Here is a 14154-nt window from a genome sequence, read left to right as displayed (position 1 = left end):
GCAGGGCCAGTGGGATGATGGGAATTGTAGGCCAAAAACAGCTGGAGACCCAAGTTTGGAAAACCTGGATTAAAGAGTCAAATTGGGACCTGGGGTGAGAGGCAGAATTCTAATCTCCACTCACCCATAATAGTTTACTGGATGAACTTGGGCCAGCCTGTGTCTGTCAGCCTCACAGGGCTGTTGTAAGGATAAAATGGGGAGGGGGGAACCATTAACACCATCTCATAATGCTTAGGGGAAAGGTGACATGTCAATTTAATGATTAAAAATTAAACAAAATGGAACCACTTTCTAGATCAGTTGTGATCAACTTGTTTGTTTCCGTGGCAGTAATGTGAAGTTTTCTGCTCTTTGTGTCAGCAGAAGTGTGTAAGATACTCAAGCATGTGTGATGAGCAAAAGTGTGCCCAGCTGATGGGCAAAATTACCGTAGATGTGAACTATGCAGGGCTTTTATTACACACTATTTAAAATACTTAATGGTGTAACTTGACAAATGGAATCACTAAATAACTTTAAAAGAAAAAAGAAAAAGCTTGGCCAAAGTTGTAAAGGCATAACACTTAACAATTTACCATATGAATTCAGACACAGTGCCAATTTTCTACATTTTTATGTATCACCCTCTACAACCATTATTGCTTTGCAGAATAGATTTTTTTCTTCTTCAAGAAATGAAAACATAAATCTATGTCTGGTTTCCTGCATAAAGGTTCATTGCATATAAGCTGCCAGGAACCAATATTTGACATTTTTTAAAAAATAAATAAATAAAAAGTTCCATAAGGGTACAAATTGCCAAAGGCAAGGAGGAAGATCTGAAGAGAAAGTAACTGTTCGGTAACTTACATCCAGGACATACTCCTGATCTTTCATCTTATATCTATAAGCATGGGAGCCCCCCAGGGAGAGTAGAGGAATAGGATTTCCTATTGTACAAATGGAAGTCCTGACACTAATGGGACAAATTCATTGGTTACAACCCTTAGTTTTTTTAAAAAAAAGTGGGGAGGAAATTTCCTCTTATTGGTAGCTATTTTGCCCTAACCATTTTTGGAGCAATTCCCCCCATTGCAATAACCATACTTATCTTCAGTTTGCTTACATAATATCAGAGGAGTCTATCTTTCAAAAATGCAAAAATCACACAGCTCTACAAGCCACTGAGGACTGACTGACTCTCTCTCTCTCTCTCTCTCTCTCTCTCTGACACACACACACACACACACACACACACACACACAAAATCAAGCACTTGAACACTTTTTATGAGGCTGTGTGCACTAGCACACTCAGTCTGAAAAAGACACCAACAGTGATAGTTATCATATTTATCACTTATCGTATGAACCAGCTGTCTAATGTCCACCAGTGAGTAGGTTGGCATTATGTAGCAATGCATGAAATTGTGATATCTTGAAACTGGGGGAAGAAAACAAGTTCTGTGAAACTAATCAATGTCATGCTTAAACTCAGGCTTGAGTGCAGGGATTAGCCAAAAAAATTAACAGTAATTTATTTAGAGGAGTGTTTCTTTTTTAAAAAAATGGGGAATGGGGAGGATTTCAGGGAATGAACTCAAGAATGCACAGTTAATATCAGCACAGCCTTAATGGTACTCTCATTAAGGGAGGTAATTATTACTTACATAGCAACATGACTGCACATGCACACTCCAGAATAGCATAAAACAAGAGAGCACTGCTAGAATATAAGCATCTAGCCATGAGATACCACCCATGAACTAACAATGAAAAGGTGGCTAGTATAAATTTCCCTTCAAGTATGCCTTGCAACCTGATCTGGCAGCCTTTCTGCAGCTGGAAGTGCTTTGGATATGGCATGCCAACAGTCATGATAGAACAATGTCAGAAAGTGTGATATTGTAGCAGCGACATCCGCAGTGGCATTTTGCTGCTATCACAGGCAGTTGTGTCAGCAGAGATATTGAGAACTGGAGTGACAAGAAAGTTTCTCTTTCTCTGTTTCAACAAAGCAAACTAACATCTTGATTATTACCATTTCTAAAGCTCAGGGGAGGTCATGATTTCACACCATTTTGCAGATCAAACCAATCTCTAAAAGGAAACTGCACTCAAACCTCACATCCTTTAAGAAATTAACTTTTCCTGTCCTCCAAAAGACAATACTGGTATTAGCAAAGAAATATAATTAACAATTAATGAGTTTCGCACCAGTTAAAATGGGAAACCCCCATTTTGCAAAAGTCAACTTGAATGAAATTCTTTGTGACTTTAGTGGATGCTGAATGGTTCTCACTGTGGCGGTGAGCATCAGTTTGGTTTATTACAGCAGAAATATCTTCAGTAAAGTCAATGGCAGCCCTATCAGAAAAGGGGGGGTGCCAGAGAAAAGTGATATAATAAAATAATATAGTAAAATAATAGGTGATATGCACCACATTTAATTAAATTAAAGTTGGCTGTCTCTCAAAATCAAGTCAAAGGCATGTCAAACATTGGTTACACATTTGAGAGTTAATCCGAGTGTCATCATTTATTTCAGACACAAATCTCTCTAAGTACATGGGGGGGGGAGTGCAAAAATTAGGAAATTGTGTCCCTGGTTTGTTGACATCCAGAACTCTAAAATGGATTGAGAATATCCTGGGTTTCTCAGAGCCAAATTAATATACAATCAAATTAATGAAATCATCCCCATAACCACCACATATGTAGATCAAAGACTACCTGGAAATATTTGTCATTATGTTCTCTGGCGCAGCCTGTATGATGACCCAGGGGAAAGCTATATTAGAAAACTTTCATCTCTTTCATTAATGCCAGTGATCCTTATTAGATTGTTTATATGTTGTCTAACAGTGACAAGTTTGTTACTTATCATGCAGTGAATATTGCTGTGGCAACACAGAAATTGAGAGTGTGCTTTGTAGAAACTAATGTAGATAATTGTATCAACCTTTAATCTTGTTTTACTCTGTCAGATGTTACTATTAAAAACAGTAATCAGATGTAATGCAGGTTTGGTTTTGTACTAAAATGTGAACCGAGTTTTCTAAACACCTAACTGGTTGAACAATACAATTTATTTATGTGATGTATTTAAGCAATTGTTACCCTACCTATCTACTCAAAGCAGTTTGCATTAACCATTAAAAACAATAACGCAAATCTGCATACATTGCAAAGCTAGCAAACCACTTTAAGAGCCAATAAAACCAAGCCACAATTTTACTCAAAAAGGAGAAACTTCCATTACAATTAGATAAAACTATTAAGAAATAGGAAACAGAAAGCCAGCTCTTAAAGTCAAAGGTTAAGTTTAATTCTCTGATGTCGAAAAGTCATCATGGGATGACTAAATGTTTCTCATGGGGAAAACAAATTCCAAAGCCTGCGTGCAGCCACTGAAAATCCCCTTTTTGTCTCATCATTAACTGTGCCTCAGATATTGACAAAACCAAAAAAGGTTTATATGAAAGGAGGCAGACAACTGAGATACCTTGATCCTAAGCCATATATGACTTTAAAACCAACAGTTATCATTGCTCCTAGAAGATTTGACTGACAATAGGCAGGTGATTAGCCTTTACATTTTGAATCCAAATTGGTACATGAAAGTGGGGAAAATGGGATTCAAAACCAACATACTCTGGGCAATGACAAATGTTACTAAGTACTGGTAACAACCAAAGCTAAACACACCCGTATCAGCCAACATCAGCCCGTATCACAGTTTTGGAAGTTCTCACCCCGAGATAAATAGTTTTGTTCAGAGGCTTTCTTACCCAGCATGCTTTTTACTCACCAGTTGGGACAGCAGGATCCATTGTTGGTTTCTCCCAGGTATTAATCTGCTCCCAAGTAAATCCATTGGTCCCCAGAGCCACACTATAACCACAGTTACTGTAGTGTTCATCAAACGAACAACCACCTAAGGAGAAAAGAAATGAATAAATACTTTTGTCGTAATTACTTCTGTCTCGTTATATTTCTCCATTTAAATCACTGTCTTTTATATGAAAAAAAACTTGCAGGGGGAAAATAAAATGAATTTCTGGAACATTAAATTGTTTCCACTGCCCTGGGGGTATATAGCAAAGATTTCTGAGTCTTAAATGTATACTTGGAACATATGGCTTGCCTTTTTTAAAAACTTAATAAGCAATTGTTTCTTAGGTCACTTTTCCTAGTCACAGCTTTAAATCTTCACAATATAGATAGTAGTGTCATATGCCACACATTAATCTGAAGATTTGTGTCCATATCTCAGTTAATGGTCCCTGAGGCATTGTGCAGTAAAACCTAATGTTCATAAAAGATCACGCAGAGGGGAAGGAGACAACTTCATATTTGAATAAGCAGCACATTAAAGTTTGGTGCTCCCTTGCCTCTTTGGTTTCCCTTTGAAAGTGCAAAAAAAGAGTGTTGCAGTTACAAGTCTTCCCAGTTTTATGTGCCTTTCTATTCTAGTTTTTGTGCCCTAAGGTTCAGATTTATTTTTAGTAGCATTAGCAAAGGGCTACTTTAACCCCCACCCCCCATTCCAGGTGAGTCTTGCATTAAAACAAAAAGAAATCTCTTCTGGCATTGATCTTGCCACATGCTTATATATGAATATGAACTTACAAGTTTTTCATAAACAACTGATAATAAAGCATTCTAGATCTGTTAAAAACAAAGTTCTGCCCCCCCAGTTCAGTTTAATAGGGAATCTAAAACTGCTATGACTTCCCCCCCTTTTCACAGAAGTGTATGAAATTTGCAGGCGCAGCAGCCCTTCTAGAGCAAATTATGTTTTACAATATGTCGCCATGAAAGGAGAGATAATTATAGTGGACAGCATACCTGGCCCATGAGTAGTTGATGTCACCAGTACCCATGCAGAGCTGCTTTTGCACCACACTAGGTTTCATGGCATGTGTGGAAGAAATGCATGCTTGCTTGAGCTGGTTAATGATAGAAGACCTGGAACTTTCAGTCTCTACCGAAAAGGGATGCTTTACACAGCACAAGCTTCTGCTTGTCATCTTAGAGAATGTTCCTCACTAGGGCAACAGTAGCCAATGTTGTTAGACTCCAGCTCCCATCAGCCCCACCGATTATGGACAGGAGTGGTTGTCCCACAAAATCTACATGGTACCACATTGCCCACATGCAACCTGGAATCACATAGTCACTATTAAACCTGCTTAGCATTCAGGAGAAAAAGTCATAAATGAATATATCCAGTATTCAGTGTAAGCTATCCCTTTCCTAATTCTCCTACGGAAACTGGAGTTTATTCATCTGTCATGCTAGGTATGACATATTTTGTTTCCTCCTCCAGTCAAGTTGGAATTCTGTTCACCCATTGGAATTGAGGAAATTCTTAAAGCAAATTAGCAGGGTTGAAAACACCCCAACTTGCTCTGCAAGCGAAACACCCAAGTAAGACTGCAGGATGCCAACCAAAAGAGCTATAGGGATGCTATTTGACTTCTATTCCTCCCTATAAGCCAGATTCTCCATGTATGTACCCTGATAAATTCAGTGTAACTAAACTGGAGTGGTTCAGTGTTAGACAAGACAGGGTAGGCACAAGGGTTCAGTGTCTTTCTGCCCAGTATTCACCATCTGCTTCATCTTAAAAACATTGCAAGGAAATAAAAGCACAAATGCCTGATGATGACTTACTCAAAAAGTCACTATCTGGCCCCCATCCCGTATTCTTCTTCTAACTACTGGGGGGGACTAGTTCCTGCTTTCACTTCTCCTTATGAAGATTGCCCAAAGCTAAATTAATTAAGCACTCTAAATGACTTCCAAATATAGATAGGTAATTAAGCATCTTTATGCATGGCTACTTTTGTGGGCTGATTTTTAAGAGTTGTAACCAAATTTCAGTGAAAGCAAAATGTCAAGATCATTTTGGGGGAATGCTTCTTGAATAACATACCTGACTTCTTTGGAAGAAAGCAAAAAGAGAATTTTGATATGATTCATGAAGGATAGGCCACATGAATGCTTTTCATTGACCCATGCACCCCACTGCATCAAATGAGGATGTTCTGTGTGGCTTCTGCTGATAGGCCACCGGGCAAAGCATTCAAACAATTGCTTCACCACATCTAGAGTAACCCCTGAAAAAGCAACAGCAGGACCTGATCCTGCCTTTCCCCCCTAAGAGCTGATAGGGAGATGCGACAATAGATAAATAGATATTTAACAAAACAAATTCCTGCATGGCAGGGGGTTGGACTACAGGACCCTTGGGATTCCTTCTAATTCTATGATTCTATGAAAATGTAAAAAGTAACAAAACAAAACAAGCAATAATGGCTCCATAAATTGAAGGAAAATTGCAAGGATAATGAAACTGAAGGAAGCAATCAAAGATTATTTTATCAACAACAGTAGAGGAAGGTGAGGCAAAATGAGATTTCTCAAGACCAGATTAAAAAATGTTGTAATTGTCAGGAGCTGAGAACAGGAACGTCAGGGTTTTTTATGCAAAGAGGGCCCAACTGTCTCATACAGAAACTTTTGTGCCTTCCACGTAAATATGCAGAAACACATAAGCATTGTCCATTCTGCTCACAAAGTTCTAATGTACTATTAAAATAATTACTTGTCAAATGGATTTCTAAGAACCCGTTTCATACCAAGTCCCACCTTGAATATTCCCCCTAAGGCTGAGTTTTCTGGCTGAGTTCCCTGGGGTGTAAATTGTTTTAACAATGTAATTAAACACTTCTACAATGGGCCAATGTTTAATTGCTTGTCAATGTCACAATGTAAACCAAGTAAACAGAAATAACATAAAGGGCATCATTATCTCATGAAGCAGACAGCTGCAAAGAATATGGAAGAACGTTCACATATTAATTGGGGCTAACAAGGAGTGACACTAGTATCTGGATTTTGGACACATTCAGAGGATTAACAAATTTTAAAAGAAATTAATAAAGAAGAATGTATTTTATGCACATGTATGTATTTTATTCTCTTCTAGAGAAAGAATGTATCTTTCTCTAGAAGCTCAGACTATTGCAGGGAAAATGTCACTTCAAATAATTATTCAACATATTTATTGCGATCACCATTATTAAGCTATCCTAAAGACCGGTAGATCAGTGGAGATCATGTTCTTTATGGCATTATTTATCATCTGCTGCTAAAATTACTTATGGCAGCATGAAGAAGAAGAAGAAGAGTTTGGATTTGATATCCCGCCTTTCACTCCCCTTCAGGAGTCTCAAAGTGGCTAACATTCTCCTTTCCCTTCCTCCCCCACAACAAACACTCTGTGAGGTGAGTGGGGCTGAGAGACTTCACAGAAGTGTGACTGGCCCAAGGTCACCCAGCAGCTGCATGTGGAGGAGCGGAGACACGAACCCGGTTTCCCAGATTACGAGACTCCCGCTCTTAACCACTACACCACACTGACTCTCCACCACACTGACACATGAGTGCTCCTCAACAACATTATGGTTAAGATAATGCACAAGAACAAGGAAAAGAGCAAGTACACATGCATATAATTAGATGGCATCACTTTGCCAAATTTTGAGTGAAAACATGCTATCAGGGTTTTGGTAACACACTGGATGGTGCAATAAGCCATCCATCACTCCTGTTCCACTAGCCTAAGAGGTTTCTGCTTGTAAAATGGTACATTCATGTGTTGCAGCTGGACTTAGGTATAAGCCCCACCCCACCAAAAGCAACTCACTGGCTACCTACAGTTTTGGACATTTATCATAGCCATTGGTTATCAGTGCAATTGGTTTCAAACAGGCATGGTATGAAAAATGTTAGAAGTCGATATACAGTCTTAAAAACAAAGTACAAACCTACCTAGGTAAAGGTAAAGGGACCCCTGACCATTAGGTCCAGTCGTGGCCGACTCTGGGGTTGCGGCGCTCATCTCGCTTTATTGGCCAAGGGAGCTGGCGTACAGCTTCCGGGTCATGTGGCCAGCATGACTAAGCCGCTTCTGGTGAACCAGAGCAGCGCACGGAAACGCTGTTTACCTTCCCGCCGGAGCGGTACCTATTTATCTACTTGCACTTTGACGTGCTTTCGAACTGCTAGGTTGGCAGGAGCAGGGACCGAGCAACGGGAGCTCACCCCGTCACGGGGATTTGAACCGCCAACCTTCTGATCGGCAAGTCCTAGGCTCTGTGGTTTAACCCACAGCGCCACCCGCGTTCCGCACAAGCCTACCTACCAACCACTTAACTAACGGATGCATTTAGACATTTCAAATACCCCTAAGAAACATTTATAATATGAGCAGTTGGAGTGTTATTTTGGAAGGGAAGGAGGACAGGGGATATATTTCTTGCAGCAGACAAATAAAGTAGTTGAGAGTTGCTTGAAAATATAAAGAAAATGATACAGTTTACAGAAATGAATGAGAAAAGAAAAAGAGTCTTGTTGAATCAGAGCAAATATTCATCTAGTCCAACAGCCTGAATCCAACAATGGTCAGCCCATGAGCAAAGCATGAAGACCATGTCCCTTCCCTGTTGCTTCTCTGCCAGACACTGGCATTCAGAGGCACCTTGGCTGTCAACAGGGAGCTGCATCTATTCAGCCATGCTCCTCTTGAACCTGCTTCCAAAGGTGCTTTCAAGGGCACTCCTATGAAAATGCTTTCTATATCTCTATTGTCCAATCCTCTGGCACAGAGGCAATTTTAAGGGAAGGTACATAATTTTGTTCAAAGACCTTCATTTTCTCCCATGTGCCATGTTAAATTTCAACTTGTTGGTAAGCTGCAGAATGTCACCTTCATCTGACTTACTTCTTTGGACACCCTTCCTGCGGGGAGGAAACAAAGCAACTCAGCCATGGATTCCCACCCAACATTTCCTGGGTGAATACTGATGCAAACAAAGAAGACATTCAGCTTCTCTGCATTGTTTGCACCCTCCTGTGGAAATCCTCTTATTAATCTGTCCCACATGAAGCCGAGACAAAGAACAAGTGACCTCCCATCACGGAAAGAGAAACCCAAATAAACAAAGGCTCCCTTGACCCACAACAAGCTTGCAGTTGTGACTCATTACAGCAAAGGCTGAAATAACCCCTGTTTTACATTGTGCGCTGCTAACAATGCTGCTGTTCCTCTGAATGATCCTAATTAATTTTGAACAGACCTATCATCAGTTACTGAGTCTTGCCCCTGGATTAAATGTAAACCAGCCTTGCATAAATTGAGTGCTTTCTTTGAATCTATAATTGAATTTGCAGAAGTGTGCGCCAGGGGGGTGTTTAAATAAGTGCACAAATATGATAAAAAGGACTTCACGCCATTATATCTAATTCAGTAAGCAAAAATAATGGCAGGGCACGTACCAATTAGCTTTTGATTTATTTATTTTAACAAATCCAATTAGTAGAATGTTTTATAAAGTCATCCAATGTCAAAAACTCGTGGACTCTCTAAAGAAAGAGCACTGGAAAAGGAGAAGAAATTAAGCGAGGCTCATTAGGTAAACGGTACTACTTTTAAATTATGCAGAGGAGGGGAAGGAGGGGAACGCTCTATTGTGTGAGAAGAAGTCCCTGCACTCATGGGATAACTTTGTTGGGTAGAAACCTAAACCTAGGTAGGGAACACCCTACCTAAGATTAAAAAGGATAGTTATGTCCAGGCTTTGTATCACCCCTGGAGATGCTGCAGATTGAAGCTGGAGCATCACAGCACTTTTTGGAGAGGAGATGACTACCTTCACAAAAACACTGAAAAACTTTCTGTGGCATTGCATTTTTGGAAAACTAAGAGGTGCGACCAAGACCCCAGGGACTCTGCAGGAGGAACTCTGCTGAGGGCAAGCTCAAGCAGGCACTCGCTGTGTTAGTCCACAGCTGGAAAGGCAGGAAAGTACTTTTAAGACTAACCATTGAAATCCAATGACACATGAGATGAGACTGCTCATGCAAAGGGACTTCATGTCCTCCCCATGCCTCCCAAAATCTCCTCTGGAGAGCTCCTCTAAACCTTCCAGAGCAGATGTTAAGGACACACAGGGGAGGCACAAGTAAGAGGGGAAAGGACTCAATCTGATGCATGAGTGAAATTCCGTTTTGCTGATGCACTGATATGGCTGGATACAACCCTAACGGATTTACTATGGTTAAAGCTTTTATCAACTAGAATGAAATTTTTACATGGGAATATTGGGTTGTTGCACAACACTTATAAATTCATTTTTCTAGCAGGACGGTAACTGCTCAATATTCCTAATTTAGGGCTCAATTACTTCCACATACAAACTTTATTCCCAGGCATCAATGTAACCATTATCTGTACCAGATCTTTCAGTAGAAAAGGGCTAAATCCAAGTTTGACAGTTTAGAACATGTTAAGAACTATCCATCCACATTGTAGAGGCTCTAGGTCTCTGATTACTAGCTAGTTTTGCCAGTGGAGCACATCTGATTTGCAGTGGGCCTAGAACAGGTAAGCACACTTGCCACTAGTACCACTTCCTACACCCATGGTCCTCTGTCTTCTGGCCATCTCTCCAAGCCCTTTCAGGAAAGGTAAGGACACCTACTAACAGGGATATAAGGATGAAATGGAGAAAAACGTGAACAGAACTAAGCATTTTTTCCAGAAAGCAAGGACCCCCTGGCCTCTCTTTCCCTGAACTGCAATGCAACATCACACAATTAAGGAAGAAGGTCAAAGCAATACCAACGAGTGCAAATGTCTTGAAAAAAGATAATGGATATCTTTACAAGCCATTGCAGTAGCAATTAATACAAGCAAAGATTTCCTGAAACCCTAAAATTTTATGACAAATTCAAATCAAGAGTAATTGAACAGTTGAATGATAAAGGTTCTGTTAGGTTAATGCTAAGCCCATTAATTATGATAGCTTTGCCTTAAATTATAATTTTAATTGGCACCACGAAGATCCTTTTAAGAATGAACCCTTTGCATAGCTGCTGTGTCCTAGCACTTTCACAAAACTGCATATTTGATTATATTTCTCCAAAGGGTGATTTAAATAGACTGTTCTGAGCTAAAAGAAAAAGTTTTAAATGGTTGTTCCATCAGAACCTAGATGTAATGATTTCATGTGCAATCCTCACCCCACCACTTCTGGGTGGGGCTTATCTGTAGCCCAGCCAAGCATGCCAACCAGGGCAAAAGGTGTGGGGCATCAGGGCCCATACCATAAAGTGATGGCAGCATGGCCATTTCAGGATCTAACTCATCCCAGGCCGGCTCGACCCCTCCCATCCCAAAACACCGTTTAGGGATCTTCCAATGGTGAGATACCTGCAAGAGACACTTCTATCTCCCTGCACTTTCAGCAGCCATAAGAGGATGCTGAATGCCAGCAGAGTGATGCTGGCATCACTCCTCAGGAAGAACCTGACAGGGTCTGGCAAAGGACTGAAGCCACCCAAACCCCAATGAAAAAAGGGGGGGTTGGATTGCTCTGCTGTTGACATTTCTGCAGCATGAGGTGGGAAAGTAGACTTTAATAAACCAAACATAACTAATAATAATAATAATAATAATAATAATAATAATAATAATAATAATAATATAATATATTTATACCCCGCCCATCTGGATGGGCTTCCCCAGCCACTCTGGGCAGCTTCCAACAAAATATTAAAATACAGTAATGCATCAAACATTAAAAGCTTCCCTAAACAGGGCTGCCTTCAGATGTCTTCTAAAAGTCTGGTAGTTGTTTTTCTCTTTGACATCTGGTGGGAGGGCGTTCCACAGGGTGGGCGCCACTACCGAGAAGGCCCTCTGCCTGGTTCCCTGTAACTTGGCTTCTCGCAGTGAGGGAACCGCCAGAAGGCCCTCGGAGCTGGACCTCAGTGTCTGGGTAGAACGATAGGGTGGAGACACTCTTTCAGATATAACCAACACAAGATATTCTGTAAAGCTCTTAACTTGTGAAAATTCCCTCACACTTGATAAGCTTCATGTACCAAGAGCTAGTACAAAATAGCCTGAATAATCTGGGGAAGGGCTGTAGTTCAGTGGTAGAGCATCTGCCTTGTGTGAAGAAGGTCCCAACTTCAATCCCTGGCATTTTCAGATAGTAATGGGAGAAACTCCATATCTAAAACCTGAGAGAGCCACTGGGGTCAGTGCAGATAGACCAATGACCTCACTTGGCTCAAAGCAGCTTCTGAATGTGAAGTTTTGGCTAGTCTCCAGAGGAGAGGCTGAAAAGAAATCAAGTCACTCTGGTTAAACCATTGAAATCGCTCCCACAAGCTGTAGCAATGGCTACTAACCATTGAGGCTTTAAAAGAAGATTATACAAATTTAAGGAGGATAAGTCTATAAATGGCAACAAGCCTTGATGGCTATGTCATTTCTCCAGTGTTTGAGGCTGTACGTCTCTTATACCAGTAGGCCTCTGATTGGCTACTGTGAAAACAGGATGCTGGACCACAATGGGCCTGCATATGTCTTTATGTGCTCACATATTCAAACTGAATTTTCCTCTAAAAATTCAGATGTTTTGAGAAGCAGCCTCCGATATGTGAAATGAATGGTGTCTATTTCAATGCCCCAAATGTGGATTGTTCAGCATAACCCTGGAAAGTATTTACGGGAGCCCTAAGCCAATCAGGAGAAAGTGAGTAGTTTAGAGTGGGGATTATCAAAACCACTGAGCTAAACCCTGCAACTCTCTGGGTCAGCACAACAATATTTGTGGCAGCATAAGGATAGCCCCATCCTCTGCTGATTGTTAGTGGGAGATTCAGTTCAGTACTTTGATAGCCAACACTGATATTGTGGTGTCAAATTGCAAAAGGTAATGCAAAATAAACACACCAATCATCACTTTAAGGAACACTTGATTATCTCAGCTCTTAACACAAGGTATATATTTCACAGTATATATTTCTATCATGGATAATAATTTTACAGACTCAGCATTATAATGTGATGCATATTTAAAAAGCATCAAAAAGATAAAATTCGTTGCAATCTTCTTTTGGCATTTTTTATTTACAATTAAAGGAGCAGAAATGAAAAAGATATATGGTTCAAACGGACAAAATCACGTTGATGTAAACATTAAAAATTAAGTGCAATTTGTAGGCTGAAAAGCAACATCACAGCTTCAGATACCCAAACTCTTTACTTCTATGGCAAATAGAAACAGTCACAGAAACTTGTCCATTGCCATAAATTGATATTATAGATAGTCTTTGGGTTCCACCCCCCCCATATAACAGTTTTGAATAAATCAAGATATTGCATCTATGCTAAACAAAAAACAAAAACTCTCCAACTGTATAAGCTTTGCAAAAATATTTTGCCTGATAATGATCCGTGCTAAATTAAATCAAAAAATGCAAGAGGATTGGCAAAAGAAAAGAAAAAAATCATGCTTGATCTCCCCAAATCCCTATTATGGGGTTTACTCTTTCCGTGGCACGCAAGGTCATCTTCTGAGAACTCACTTAAGAGGCTTATTGACCAAAGACATATAATTAACAATGATATACAGTAAGGGGGCATATTTGCTGGATTCACATTTGTCTCTCTTGTATTAAGAGTTGTTAAATATGCATTACACCCCTCCTCTGAAGGCAGCATATATGGCAGATGGATAGAGGTTCAGTTGGTAGAGCATGAGACTCTTCATCTCAGTGTTTCCTTCTCATTTTAGACTCACAATAATCATAAGAAGAAAAGATTAGTAGTCCTTCTGGATCAGGCCAGTGGGCCCAATTTAGTCCACCATCCTGCTCTCACTGTGACCAAGCAGATGCCCATGGGAAGCCTGCCAGCAGACAACAGCACTCTCATCTCCCACATTTTCCAGCAACTGAAGGTAAATTCAGCTTAGAGATAACCCTGTACACGTCATGGCTCAGTGGTGATTTGAACCCAGGCCTTCCTACTGAAGTCTCACAGTTTATCTTGCAAGGCATTTTTCTTGTTCAGTAGACAAACTGCTTGTATTTTCCATCATTTGATTTAAGATGCCTAGCCAAAGTTGAATAGTCATGCTTTTATTATCCTAGCAGCAAACCACCAGAACCTGGGAAAGTTGGTTCTTTTGCAAGAGACTGAAGATTTATATGGCATTTTCTTAAAATTTATCAAATCGGATTCAAAGATGAAGTGTATAGATAATCTGACTTTGCTTGCTAGAATTCTTGTCTTGTAAGTAAACAT

At 40.1% G+C, this 14154-nt stretch overlaps 1 protein-coding gene across 17 annotated transcripts in view; it reads right to left on the bottom strand.

Annotated features, from left to right (window-relative positions):
* Positions 1-14154, bottom strand: part of PTPRT (protein tyrosine phosphatase receptor type T) — a 592781-nt gene that overhangs the window by 416256 nt on the left and 162371 nt on the right. For all 17 annotated transcript variants that reach the window (XM_083507878.1, XM_083507892.1, XM_083507888.1 and 14 more), the window contains exon 2: positions 3793-3918. In XM_083507878.1, coding sequence (XP_083364004.1) covers positions 3793-3918 — 126 coding nt within the window. The remainder of the gene's footprint in view (positions 1-3792; positions 3919-14154) is intronic.

The sequence above is a fragment of the Podarcis liolepis genome (assembly GCF_965112155.1).
Source record: "Podarcis liolepis genome assembly, chromosome: 6".
Lineage (NCBI taxonomy): Eukaryota > Metazoa > Chordata > Lepidosauria > Squamata > Lacertidae > Podarcis > Podarcis liolepis.
The sequence above is the reverse complement of the archived record's forward strand: the minus strand, read 5'-3'. Positions and strand labels throughout refer to the sequence as shown.